The sequence below is a fragment of the Aulostomus chinensis genome, chromosome 2 (genome assembly GCF_037954235.1).
Source record: "Aulostomus chinensis isolate RoL2024-O1b breed Wild chromosome 2, RoL_Achi_v1.0, whole genome shotgun sequence".
Taxonomy (NCBI): Eukaryota; Metazoa; Chordata; class Actinopteri; order Syngnathiformes; family Aulostomidae; genus Aulostomus; species Aulostomus chinensis.
Window position 1 is genome coordinate 16923692 of NC_141321.1, and position 14712 is coordinate 16938403.

Sequence of the window (14712 nt, forward strand, 5' to 3'; positions counted from 1 at the left end):
GCGGTTACAGGAAGTAAGCCCGATGTAACAAACGCCATTAGATAAACAAAAATATTACACTATGTTGTCTTCACATTAAGTACAGCAGTACACTAAATAGGAGGTTTTGCACCACTTAGCATGATATCTTTACCACAGTGCACGCATGAATCTGCCCCCCGGTGCAGAATACTGAACAGCCGCTGACATTTGCAGAGGTGTGACAGTCTGCTCATCAATTACCAAATTGAAAAAGAATCCAAAATGGGTTTGTATCAATGTATCACAGGGGGAAGTCATATGGCAACCAAAATGGAAAGAAAAAGAAGCTGCTTGATCAGAAGACAAATTCAATAACGTGTGGAAGCAAAATATACTGGAAAAAGGAAACAACTCATTCAGCTAAGCTTTGTGATTCTGACTAACAGCGATTCACCTGCACCCCCCGCACACACACGCGCACACACACACATACACACCAAGTCATCCTTTTATCACCATCTCTTTGTTTCCAGGAAAAAGAAAGAAACATAGAAATGTAACACTCAGTAAACTTGGAAAATAAAAAGGCTCTCGGAGGCCAAACACACTGGTTAGAACAGTCAGTGTTACAAGAGTTGTATTGTATCACCCTACCATAGCACGAAGAAGCTGCGGCTGTACACGGTCTGGGTGGTCCTGGTGGGTTCACTCCTCCAAGTGGCACTGAAACTGGGCAATTATATTTGATATTAAAATGTTAAATATCAGCATAAGCTACATTTTCACCTTAACTAGTCAAATTTCACGTTTTTGTGGTTACAAAATTGTTACTCAAAAGTGAGGAATTGTGAATATGGTAAAAGCTGACCCCATAAGAAAAGCATAGAATTGGTGACATCTCAGGATTCCCAGCTTTCCTCCGTCCATCTTCAACCTGACTGGCGATGTAATCAGCCACCAATCAAACACCTGTGTGATGACGTGGGTCAGTTCAGTATTCAGTATTCATTCTACAATGAATCAGTTAAAATCAAATCAAATATTTTGGTTTTGTGAGGACTTACAGTAAATTCTAGAAATGTGTGACTGGCATAAACCTTAGTTGCACTTGTGTAAGTTCTATAAGTTAAGTTTAAAACTGAGGTAAAGTTAAAAAGAGAAAAACAATGTCATCAAATGAAAGGAAAAAAATTCAGAAAAGCACGGATAACAAAAGAAAACAAGGGTATACAGCAGTAAAACATCTTTGATTTGGCGCACAGTGGCACAACTCTTCACCGACACTTGGGCAAAGGTTTACAATGAATATCAGACTGGTATTGCAAGGTCCTTGCCTGTCCTCACATGTGCAGATGTGTAGAGAGTCGTGTGTGTGTGCTTATGCAGCGGTGAGTATGTACATTGATCTGACAGACGTGATTGTAAATAGTCTTCCTTTCTCCTCCGTCTCTTTTCTTCTGGGTGAATGGCCTTGAAAACGTATGTTATAAGTCTTGAGTGCTGAGTGCACTTGTGACTTTCACAAGAACATCAAAACACAATCAAGTCATGTGGATCCCTGAGGCTTGAGGCTGGGAGGGAGCACTTAGGGAGAGGGAGGATGTGGTGATGGTGGTGGTGGTGGTGGTGGTGGTGGTGGTGGTGTGTGTTTATGTGGGGGGGGCAGGTTCCTGAGAAAGATGAAAGAAAGAAGAGGGAGGATGAGCAGTTGGAAAGTAGATGAATAATAATGAATGCTTTTTTTTGTCATATCACTGTTTTAATTCAAAACATATGATATCACATAGTTCACATGACTTTTAGAAGACCAAGAGTTTATAAGTAATGAATTGCTTCATACATTCATTCCGAAGTTTTTCCCCTCCTTGGTCATTAAATACTGAGTTCACTGAATCGATTCAAAGCTCTGCTTCAGCCCAGAAACATCTTAAATCACCAGTGTCACAATTCACTGCTGAGCTGAGTGAACTCTGACAGCCACAGAGGGGGGAGTCGGGAAAATTAAAAGTCCCTTTCTCCTTTTTTTTTTTAACATGGCAAATAACGCCTTGCTCCATTTTGATCACTGCTAAAGCTGGAGCGTGAGGAATGGCAATTGAGCCATCTCTCCTGCAGAGACCGACAGATGAGTAGACAGCAGGGAGAGAGGAAAGAGCAACAGAAGAGGAAGATGAGAAGAAAGAGCATCTTTTAACTATGGTCACATGCTATACTACTTTTATAAAATTCATCATTGTGGATGGTTTATTAGTCCTCTCACTCTTGCCACATTTTCATTTCTAATGTTTTTTTTTTTTTTTAATTGGCCTATTTATTTAATATCTTTCCTTGGAAAGTAAAATACTGTCAGCCATCAAGTTAATGCTTTACCTAAAACGGCTTAACTTGATTGTCGTCTGTTTTTTTTTCCTCTACGTTTTCACTTCTCTCAAATATACTGTATTTTCAAGTCGACGTGGTTCCCAAAGTCTCTCACATTTCCACTGGATGATACTTTTTAATGGCGTTTGTTCCAGTCGTCTCCTTTACACTTGGCTACGTGATTGCAACATTCCAGGCTTCCCATGACGCCGATTGTTCAGTGATGTAAAAGTCACATAAACAGCGTCCATACACACCGACAACATGCAGCTTTTTTCTGCACAGTAATCAGTGTCAAATCAAATTTTACTCACAGTATGTTGCTTGTATTGTGGTTGTGGAGGGACTTTTTAACCACTGCGTGAGGCAACGTGAAGTCCAAGGTCACAGGAGCTTCCAAGAGGGTTTGTCGCGGCATCTTATGCCATCTTATGTGTGCGTGACCTCACAAAACCATTCAGGCAAATTTGCATGTGGGATCATGTTTGGATATTTTGTTTTCAGTCTATATGTCACATTACTTTCAATAAATCTCAAGCTGTAATTATTTTTTATGAAGATGAAGATTGTGAGGGAAATCATTATTTAGATTGTCACACTGGGAAATTAATCTTTGCACCACTGCTGAACATGAGATTAGGGGACATCCATGCTTGTCACTGCGTTGGGAAATGATGTCTTAGTAGACCTACTGCATGAGGCAGGGAAAGAGTTAAGACATTAATAGGTGGAGAAAAGCCATACACCATCACTGTCTACCTCTGTGCTAGGACTGGCAGGATCAAAGGCTGAGTGTGAGAGGAGGAGGGAGGGATGGGAGGAAGGAGGGAGGGGGGGCGGGGGGGCAGAAAGACAGCCAGATACATAGGCACAGAGGAAGGGAGAGAAAAAGTCATCCAGTGACAAGGAGACAGAGAGAATAGCAAGTTCTGAAAGCACAGAAGGGACATGGAGGCAGGTAAAGAAAAAATTGACAAGGAGGGAGGAAAAAATAGAAGTCTTTTCCCTTCATGCCTTATGGCTGACTCCAGATTATGCGCTGCATTGGCCTCCGTGTCACCTTCTGTACACCTGAAACACGGCAGGCATTTAACTCGTGACCACTGAGTCATGCTAATTGGAAATAGGCCAACAATCAACATGTTCGCATCCACGTACTTTGCAGTTAGATAAAACTTTTAGGAAAGTTCAAAGACAAATCAAACCCATCATATATTTCTTGTTTCTCCTTTTATAAAGGAACAAAATAATATAATTGTGTGGTAGACACAATAAAACTGACTCATTCAGTTGATTAGAGTAGCAAACTCCATCAGTCTTTACAAACGCCAGACTTTAAAGTCAAAGGTCATATTGAGACAAAAAAAAAATGAGAGGTTGCATTCTTCAACATTTCCCAGATGCATACCTAAGTCCAACCATTATATGAGTAATACGTATATTATCGCTTAAGTGCTTTCATAAAATGTGATGAATAGACTATAGAATATCCAACCTCAGCATTTATAAGGTATGCTGGCTGAGACAGCTCCATTATTTCACAATTACCTCACACCTGTCTGTGAAAATATTTGAGGACACATCACCCATTTGATCCTGTGAATAACATCCCCCAGTAATGTTTTATTGAGTTTTACACTGAAAGTATTGGTATGAAATGTATCGGTTTTAATCAGCTCCTCCATTCCTCTCCCCTCTGACTTTCTTTCCCCCCTTTTCCTTTGGGTGAAGAATCCATTATTCATGCTTTCCCCTCACCCTGGGAGGTCCACTTCGACAAGGTTTGAAGTCTGGAAGTTTAACATAAGTGAAGTAGAAATTGAGATGAGGCAACTCAATCTAGGGACTTCTTTTCTGGATGAATTCTTTATTCTTGGGCATATGGACTGCAGGGATCAAATAAGTGTTAACACATGGTTCCTTACAGGATCGAATACACATAAACTGCAGTTCTGAGAGGTTAGATGACAGGAGACATATTGGAATAAGCGAAGTAAACTTATAGGTAGCGTTAAATTCCATGTCTCTAGTATCGGGTGGGGGAAAAAAAATTTAATTGGAAACAGTATATTTTCCATATTATAATTAACATTTTGTATGGTACGTGGCTGTTATTGTATTAATGAAAAGTATTAACCTTTTTTATTATGATTCAAAAGTGTTAATTGGATGTTGCGGGCACATTAAATTAAATTTGCAACTAAGATAGACCAAAAAAAAAAGTGCGACAATATAAGAAACATTCAGTGTGAGCCAGACAGGTCAGCGTTCAAAGTTCGTTCATCCGATCTACGCTGACCTTTAATTGACCTCATCAGAGAACACCTGTGATGTGATGGCTGCAACTGCGCAAGAGTTTTCATTATTCTAAAATGAACCAAAGTTTGAGAGAAATGACATTTTTGAGCTCAAAGGTCACCAAAGGATTAAAAATTGCTGCAGTAACTATTAAGTCCATGGAACTATTCCTGGATTTTCTGAGAAGCAGAATTCATTCTCCTCATGATCAGCTGCTCTCTATCAGCTCAACTGATGGTTTTCCTACGGCCTCATTGAGAAGTCTGCGGTGTCTCAAATTACTTGCGATACAATGAGGTATTAGGGCGGCACGGTGGTGCAGTGGTCAGCACTGTCGCCTCACAGCAAGAAGGTTCAGGGTTCCAGTCCCAGCTCAGGTATGGGATCTTTCTGTGTGAGTCTCCATGTTCTCCCTGTTCCTGTGTGGGTTCTCTCTGGTACTCCAGCTTCCTCCCACAGTCCAAAGACATCAAGAGAGGACGAGGCTGATTGATACTCTAAATTGACTGTAGGTGTGACTGTGAGTGTGAATGGTTGTCTGTCTCTATGTGTTGGCCCTGTGATGGACTGGTGACCTGTCCAGGGTGAACCCTGCTGGGATAGGCTCCAGCCCCCCCGTGACCCTTAACAGGATAAGCGGAAGAAAATGAATGGAACTATTAAGGGACCTGTAGTGACCCCTAGAGGACAAGTTGCAGATTCGTACCTCCGAAATCAATCAATATTGGACAATTGGACAGTGAAGCAGCAACAACAAACACTTATCAATAAAAAAAAACCACAAAAAAACAGATAAAGAACAACAAAAATCCATGCACATAGATTTGTTCTTATCACCAATAGTTACTCAAACACAAGGAAGGTGTCCACGGTAACTTACGAAGATCATGAACACCAGGAAATAACCAACCCACCAACATTCACTCTGCACTGGTAACTGTGAACACTGCTTACAGTTACAAGAACATGTTCAGGGAAGTGCAGCTTCAGTAGGTTCCTAGTAAAAATGAAAAGTTTGGCGCTCATTTAAAATGTATTTAAATTACTTTTGTTATTATCATGCTGATTAATGACAACAATAAGTCACGTTACTCATTTTCCTGGCCTTGGAATAGCGGAGCTGACATTTGAATGTGTTCATTTCAACCCTTTGTCAGACTGCTTTTTACAAAGCCATGGTTCTTTGCCTTGCAGGTATCATAATTCAATATTCAAGGTGTGTGTCTGTGCAAGGCCTGTCTGCACTGACTTATTTATATTTTGTTGTTCCGGGACTAGGTCAGAACAGAAGTGAATCTTTTTTCTTTTTTTTTTAAATTTGCTTTCAAGTCCCATGTCCAGTCACGTTTTTAAAGAACAAAGTCTCAAGTTAGTCAAGTGTCAGGACTACTGTCAGCGCTCCTTCTACAGCTCTGTCAAAAGGACCCTAACTGAGTCAGTCGTGTGATGCAAACAGGGTCTTTTTCAGCTACAGCACGTTGGACTTCTGTTTACTGAGCATCTATGATTACCATTTAGAATGATTCCAAAAAGAACTGTGAGCTTCGAACGCAGTGTTGTATCTGATAAACCAAGAGGAGACGTAGTGACTGTTGTGGCTGTTTGTCCTGTAGACCTCGATCACTTTCAACAGCTGCAGGGAGGGAGACAACCACAGCAGCTGCACGAGAAAAAAAAGACCCAGCTGTACAAACTAAAGTGAGGGCACATGACCCTGGACCAGACACTCATCCATCCTTCCGGGCAACAAACAAGTTTTCAAAAAATAAATAAATAAACCAGCATGGACACTGTTAGAATGAAATGGGATTTAAGAAGATTTAGGAGAATCAAACCATCATTTCTTCAGTAACTGAATGCAAAAGTGGGCAGGAATTATGTCTATGTCGGCTTAGACTAACTACCACACCACTAAGTCCCTGTCTGTGGCTGCAGGAGATGAACAGCTGGAAGAAAGTTTGAATGAAAGGATGCTGACCTTTTCAGTGTTACACTGTAATAAACTACTTAAAAATGCTCCAACACATCTCAGGAGTTATTGGCCCCCATGACATTTTGCACAGATTACCATAGTGCACATAGGATGAGTTAAATTGACATCTGATTGTTGTTTGATTTTTTTTCCCAGCACCATCAGGACATCAACTTTTTCTTGTGAAATGTCAAGTTGTCAGCAAGATTGATTCATGGTTCCCAGAAGACGATCACTGAATGAAACTGCATATTTTACTCCAGTGCCATCATAGTGGTTGACATACATGGTTTGGGGTGAAACACCTTGAAAACCCTCCATGACTGGCTGTTGACTCTCCCTCTAGCACCACCATCTGGTCAAAAGAGGAATTTATCGCAGTCACGATCACACAAGTAGCTGGAATGATCAGTGCCAGTTAGCCAAATTTTGCATGCATCACTTCTATTTTTTGGACTTCGATCTTCCGTGTGTGTGTGTTTGTGTGTATATGTGTGTGAGACAGACACAACCAACATGACTCTTTTCATTTCCTTGAACTATAAGTTTACCTCTCTCACTTTCACCCCCGCTCCATTCATTTTCCTCCAGCGCCGTCTGTGCCTGTGACATTGATGGCACCCCATGACTCAATAACAGTAAAACAATGACAAGAAGAAAGTCATCTGCCACATCTATCGAAACAATTTATCCTTTATGTATCTAAGGTTACAGTTTATTACATTTTCTTTACACAACATTTAAGTCATTATGTCTTCCTCAGAGGAGACTGATTTTTTTTTTTTTTTGGATGTTCTGTAGACTTTCAATTAGAAATTGCAATAAATAAAAACATACGATGTGCAGTATGACACAAATCCTTTCCAATAAAGTGGAGAAAAACTGTGTGGTGAGTGTTTTTGCAGGCGGACGAGCAGCGGTGTGACTTGAGCCCTTCAAAGTATTGAATCTTTACTGGGTGTTTTGCCCTCAGAGATTGGTCATGTAACAATCAATCGAAAGCACCAAGCTTTGTCTCTCACATCCACTGATGGAATATTGACAAATGACAACAGTTGATGAAAGAATGATGGATATCCAAAAAAATGTAGTAGACCTACTTGTTGAGAACATTTATTATCAAACATTTCATTTTTGACAAGCAGCAAAATATCTTTATCATGGTGCTCCAACAAAAAAAGAGAATGGAAAAAAATGGCTGATTTACGCTCTTCACCATGTAGTCATTAACCTGTGTGTGTGTGTGTGTGTGTGTGTGTGTGTGTGTGTGTGTGTGTGAGCTCTGTTGTTCAGGTATGAGTTTATCTGAGGTTTTTTGCTGTAAACGCTGCTGCAATGGAGGTTAATGAGAAGTGAGCTTTACACCTCCAGTGCACTTGCTGCCTGTAAATGCTGATTCAAGCCTACACATTCTGCTAAAAAGGCTTTTAGTAACTCTGCCATGCTGAGTATTCACCATACAAATACAGAAAGTACATACACATTAAATATAGAAAGACTCGCATTATACAGTATCTGGCAGAATGATAGATGTACAGGCTGATTAATAGCATTAAATGATTTAACAATAATTTTCTCATATGATTGTCAAAAGAACCCTTCCAATATGGGACATCATGACCATAAAGCGGCTCCATAGTGATCCTGTATTGGTGTCAGATTCCATCCTCTCAAAGTTTTTGTTTTTGCCACTGAACTTTTCAAGTTGCATCAACAGACAGAGACTGAATAATGGAAATCATGTCTAGTATCTGTGACATCTGCTAGCCTCCAGAATATCTTACTGTACTTGTAGAGCTAATAGCGTTACCACCACACTGCCTGCAGCTGGTCTTCTTACCTTAGAACAGCATTTTATTCAGGAAAAGGTGGTTTGGTGTTTGAAGTGGCCACAATACTAAACCTTTAACATTCAAAATATAAGACCATATCTGCCCCATTTCCCATCCATCCATCCATCCACCCATCCATTCATCCATCCATCCATCCTCTTCCACTTATCCTTTTAAGGGTTGCGGGGGGGTGGAGCCTATCCCAGCAGCTTTCGGGCGGGAGGCGGGGTTCACCCTGGACAGGTCACCAGTCCATCACAGGACCAACACATAGAGACACACAACCATTCACACTCACAGTCACACCTACGGTCAATTTAGAGTATCAATCAGCCTCGTCCCCTCTTGATGTCTTTGGACTGTGGGAGGAAGCTGGAGTACCAGAGAGAACCCACACAGGAACAGGGAGAACATGGAGACTCCACACAGAAAGATCCCGTGATGGAGCCGGGACTCGAACCCAGAACCTTCTTGCTGTGAGGTGACAGTGCTGACCACTGCACCACCGTGCCGCCCCCAGTTCCCAATAATGATGAATTATTGATTTATTGCCAAGAACTAGCAACTTATCTATGGAGCTCTGGTGTTGCTGACTGTTGCTCCTGCAGCACTGAGCTCATTTCATAACGGACCTCCAGCTCCATTCAGGATGTTGTCTTCCATTAGTGACTCACCTCCATTAGAATTCCATTACAAGTTAGAAATGCATCAACTATTTAAATTTGTCTCTGCTGGTAAGAATTCAAGCTCAACAGTGGCTTAAAAACAAGCCCGTATAATTAAAAGACTTTGACACAGACGATTGGCTCATATTATTGCACTGCTGCCATTTCACAGAATGGTCCTTTAACAGCGCCCAGGTTTCCTCGTTCCCTCTTGCAGGGCCATCCTCTGCTACAGTCCCTGCTGTAATTTCCCTCCTCCTCTCCCCTTATTGTCGATGACTCGGGTTTTAATGATTACATCTGGCGGTGCCACAAATTAATTCCTGCCTCTCTGGCAAAAAGCTGTTCCCCACCTGATTATGCAAAGCAGGCCTACATTCTCCCCCTTTGAAGTGGAGGAAAAGCTGCTTAGAGATTCTCCCCTTGAGGAAACACTGCAACATGGGGAGCATCAACAAACCTGAGTTCACACAAAGGTCAGTGGGATGGTTAGCCTCAATGAAGCCCCCCAATATAGCTCCACATCTCAATAGTTTTAAGGTGTGTTGGCATAATAACGCACAAATATCAGAGACTGGAGCTACTTTTCCAAGACACTCCGACGTGGAGCGAAAGTAGGACAGCCAATAAAAATAGCCATATAAATGCATCCAATAATGCTTGTGCCTGTGTCCAGGCTGAGAAGAACGATGCAAGGCTCTACTAGAGTTCCTATTTCAGTAATCATAGCCCTGACAGTGGAGCATAATTTTCTCTAAAGCGCCGGCTTTATGGGAGCCAGAAATACGAGTCGCCACACTAACAACAGCTTCCTTTGTCCGCCTCTTGGAAAAAAAAAACAAAAAAAACAACTTTGTTTTTTTGCTTAAAATTTCAAAGAAATAATATAAAGCGGGCTGCACGGTGGTGCAGTGGTCAGCACTGTGGCCTCACAGCAAGAAGGTTCTGGGTTCGAGCCCCGCCTTGAGCACGGGGTGTTTCTGTGTGAGTCTCCATGTTCTCCCTGTCCCTGTGTGGGTTCTCTCTGGTACTCCAGCTTCCTCCCACAGTCCAAAGACATCAAGAGAGGACGAGGCTGATTGATACTCTAAATTGACTGTAGGTGTGGCTGTGAGTGTGAATGGTTGTCTGTCTCTATGTGTTGGTCCTGTGATGGACTGGTGACCTGTCCAGGGTGAACCCCTCCTCTCACCTGAAAGCTGGGATAGGCTCCAGCCCCCCCATGACCCTTAATGTGTAGGAATAAGCGGAAGATGACGATGGACGATGGATAATATAAAGCAAGAACATATTTCACAACTCTGGTCTGATGAATTCTAATTTTTTTTATAAAAAAATAATCTACTTCAGTGGAATACCATCTAAGGAGTGGCATGGCTCAGAGGTAGAGTGGCCTTCTAGCAACCGAAGTCCCTAATTGCTCCTGATGGCCCTGCGACGGACTGACAACCCATCCAGGGTGAACCCCACCTCTCACCCAATGTCAGCTACGATAGGCTCCAGCCCCCCCGCAAACCTTAACGGATAAGTGGTGTAGAAAATGGCTGGATGGATGGAAATACCATCTACTTTTCACTCAAGCATGACATGAGAGCAAGCCACCAGGTAATGAGCCGATACTGCCTGCTCAAGCACATCACAAGATGGTGTGATGAGATGGAAGATTCCAGCTGTGAGATTTGCAGCACATGTTATTTCAGAGGAGGACAGTGCGGAGGGGTTTAACAGAGATAGTTCCCGAGGATGGGATCTGTGGGTTAATTACACCACTGCTGTTACACCTACACTTATTAAACTCTCAGACAGAAAACCTTTGGATTTGAAAAGCATCTGTTTCTATTCATCCACTGACGACTTCAGTCAACAGCCGATAAATATCTAACCAATCAAGACAGGTTTTCCTATTCAATCTTACTTAGTTACTTGAAAGGTGTTGAGCAGCATCATATTTGCTCTGATTTGAGTGTTTCAAAACTTACTGTACATACCAGAATAAATGGCAAATTCATTTTCTTTTATTAGGACCTTGAACACAGACTTCACTTATCAAGCAGAAAACACCCTCGCCTGCTTGTGGTGCATGTCTTCAAGTTTTGTCTTTCTTTGACTGCAAATGGTGACACTGACACGTGTGCCACAGTCGATCTAAACAACACTGCAAAAACTTTCTCATCAAAGAAGTTCACGCCAGTTACACTGCAAAAACAATCAGGTCATTTCTTCTTTCTAATCCTGGACAGAAACATAGGTCCCCAGGTCCTGCCGGGCTGAGGAACCACTAAAATGCCGAGTTTGTGGTCGTAAGAGGACACAGCGCCATACGGTGGCAGCAGGGATGGATCCCCACGTACCCGTTGATGTTGACTAAATGTGAAGTAGTTGGACAAAGGAACAGCAATCTCCTCCCATAAGTCCTCAGGTTCGGCTTCAGGACTGTCCCTCAGCAACTTTTCGACCACGGCGTAGTTCTCCGAGCTGGACAGTGTACATGTGGAATAGACCACGACGCCACCTGGACGCACTGCTGACAGCGCAGACCTGCAGGGAGCAGACTAGGATTAACATTCAAGCTTTCTACAATTCTGTAAAATATGTCTGTCACATCTCTGCTGGGTTTTTCTCTCATTTTGACTGGTGCAGCTGCTATTTGACCAAATGTGATACAAACTCTAGTTAAAATTGTGCTGGAACCTTTCATTTCAAATTCATGGCCACACTGTACTTGCCTGAGGAGTTGGACCTGAAGCGCAGGTAGGCTCTCCCTTTCTTTGAATCTCTGCTCCACCTGCTGGCCATCAGAAGAATACAGCCAGCTTCTGTCATTGGAACACGGAGCATCAACCAACACCTGTGACAGAGAGAGAGACAAGCCACTCTTATGTTGTCCGTTCTACATGTTCAACTGAGCTAAAGTATATTTACACTCACCACCTAATCAGGAGGGATTTTGGTTTTTAGAATTGGAACATTTCAGACGTGCAATACATAGGACAACGAAGTGTAATTCTGTCAAATGCATGAAGTAGTGTTCTCACCTTGTCATAATTTCCTGCCTCAGTTCGCCCAAAGGCTCGTCCATCCAGCGCTGATAGAAACACTCGGCTGTTTAGGGAGTGAGGCAGAAAAGACTCCAGAGTTTTAGCCAGCCAGTCCCGTCTGTGAGGTTTTGGTTCATTACAGCAGAGAAACGCTGCAGCAAAGATCAGAACAGTGTTACCAGGAGTTCACGCAAACAAATTCTTCACCTGCTTCACATCTCCATCGGTTCTACAAGAAGGCAGAACTCTTCCTGTCAAACACTTCTACCGCTTTATTCATACAGTTACGGTTTAGAGAAGGTCAGTCTTAATAATTAATAACCATTGACATTCAATAAATATACAAGCTATTTGAAATGCCAAACAGCCCATATCTAAGATTTTATGTCAGTTGGATTGAAATTCTTTAATTCAATTCAAAAACATTAGGCAAATCCCACAGTGTAGCGTCTCTGTGTATTTACATAAAACTGATTATATTGTAATCGGTTTGTGAGGTTCATAGAATCTAGCTGATTTACCTGGAGTAGCACACTGCATTATAGCTAAGGCTTTACCCCCCGGAGCAGAGCAAAGATCCAGAACCCTCTCCCCATCTCTGACTTGCAAGGCAAGAACTGGGAGCAGGGAGGCTGCATTGAGGAGGTAGTACTCCTTCAGCTGGCCGGGTATGTAAGCCGGGGTTGGTAGACGCACAGCAGATGGGTGGATGTAACACTGGAGGGAAGAACCAGGCAGACGGGGCGAAGGCTCTGACTGCAACTGCTGACTGAGCACATGAGAGCTGCTGACAGGCCGGAGTTGGGGGTCATCAGAAGGATAAGTGGTGATGTATGGAGTTGACAGAAGACAGGCTTTTTCCGATTGGGATTTTGAACTGTCTACTTCACAAGGCAGTGTGGAGGCCTCTATTTGAGGCAGCAATGTGGAGAAGCCCTGTGACTGCAGGATGCATTTGACCTCAGCCACTGCAGTGAAGCGGTTGAGCAAGACTCCATACTGCCAGGAGTGACGGTCCAGGAGCACAGCTCTGAGATAGAGAAGCGATCCCAGTGACCAACATACATAAACACTGAAAACATGGAAGATGCAATAATGTTGAAAACAATATTCACCTTGCAGATGTCCACAGGTCTCCAAGTTCCTCACCGTACTGCCAGTCAAAATGGTCCAGTATGGTTTGACATGCTGATCGTTTTTTTTGATGTATTTTTGTCACCTATTTCAAACATAGTTTAGAGAACATGGTACAGAGAGATACAGTAATCAGATATACCACATTACAAAGGAAATTATGAAGACACTGGTTGCTTTCATAGGGGGATATTTTAGGATTCCGAGTTGAGAGTGCTATAATTGTGTAAAGCGTTCTCATTCAGAGTAAGAATCAAGTAGAGAGTGAGCAACACCAAAACGTACACCTGCACACATGGTTCATCAAAGTGATGTCTGTATCATATATCCAGCTAATGAGATTATAGACCACAACCTCTCTTTACTGAACATTCTACGTTCTGGTAGACAGTTGCAGCACATGTAGCTTTGAAACGGGCGGCCCCTGTTGGATAAAGTGTAAATCAAATTCTATTATTAATGAGAGCAGCTACGTGTGGCGATGGGACTAAACGTGCTCCCTACCGACTGACGTCACTTCATAAGCAGTCAGGTTTTATGGTTTAATACGTCAGAAAACGGTTTGTTACACATTTGGTCTTTTTTATAATATTTAAACAGTATAACTAAACCATATAAAAATACGATATGATAATGCAATGAAGCTTGGAGAGAAAAAAAAAACATGTACATATATTTTTATCTTTACCGGAATATTTGAGGCTCTTTTTTTCTTTTTCGGCTTAAGTATATCCCCAGATCCCGACTGACAGTCATTTGAACAGAAGCACCGCAGAGGTCCCGGTGTTAGCTTCCCACTTCTACAGCTAATTATCCTCCGTGTCGCTGAAGACTGACGAATTAAAATCTGTAATTTAAACATTTGTTTCACTTCTATAGGCGGACGAGGGGAAAATTAGGAAGTATCGATGTTCTGCTCAGTACACCACATTAAATAAAAAAAAGATAAACACGTACGTTCCTCAAATCCTTCCCCTGCCGCATTGGACTGAGCCTTCACCGTTCCACCGCCGTGTGTTCTCAGTGAAGCAAAGCCAAAGCGGTGAAGACAGTTTTAGGTTAAATTTTAAAACATCACCTTGGATCAAGCAGCTGTCTTCCTCGTGACTTAGTATTTTACTCAACCGAGAACAAATCTGTTCTTTATATGAATATTTGCATTTTAGGGGATTTTTTTTTTTTTTTTGCTCCACTACATTTCAAAGTACTTTTCTACTTTAGTAGGTTTATCTAATTCCATCAGTTATCACTGACTTTGAACTAAAAAGAGAATGGAAAATTCATCTTTTTTCTCAATTGCGTCCATATATTGTGACCTGGAGACCCCAGTCAAAACGAGTTATTATATCACTAGTCTGAACAAATAAGACACGCTCTGTTTTGTGATATCCTACTTGTATATCTATATTAATTGGGAGAACTAATCGTTTATTTTTTGAAAGCTTGAATGT

At 42.0% G+C, this 14712-nt stretch overlaps 1 protein-coding gene across 2 annotated transcripts; it reads right to left on the reverse strand.

Annotated features, from left to right (window-relative positions):
• Positions 1–10293: 10293 nt before the first annotated feature.
• Positions 10294–14442, reverse strand: nsun3 (NOP2/Sun RNA methyltransferase 3). 2 transcript variants are annotated; one of them, XM_086194308.1, is made up of 6 exons: positions 14219–14442; positions 13243–13346; positions 12649–13157; positions 12125–12279; positions 11816–11937; positions 10294–11627 (listed from the first exon to the last, which is right to left on the reverse strand). In XM_086194308.1, the coding sequence occupies exons 1-6, from the start codon at positions 14243–14245 to the stop codon at positions 11303–11305; spliced, it is 1242 nt and encodes a 413-aa protein (XP_086050434.1). In that variant the 5' UTR covers positions 14246–14442; the 3' UTR covers positions 10294–11302. The 2 variants fall into 2 exon arrangements, with proteins under 2 accessions (XP_086050434.1, XP_086050429.1); XM_086194303.1 differs by lacking the exon at positions 14219–14442 and adding an exon at positions 13950–14212.
• Between the last annotated feature and the right edge of the window lie 270 nt (positions 14443–14712).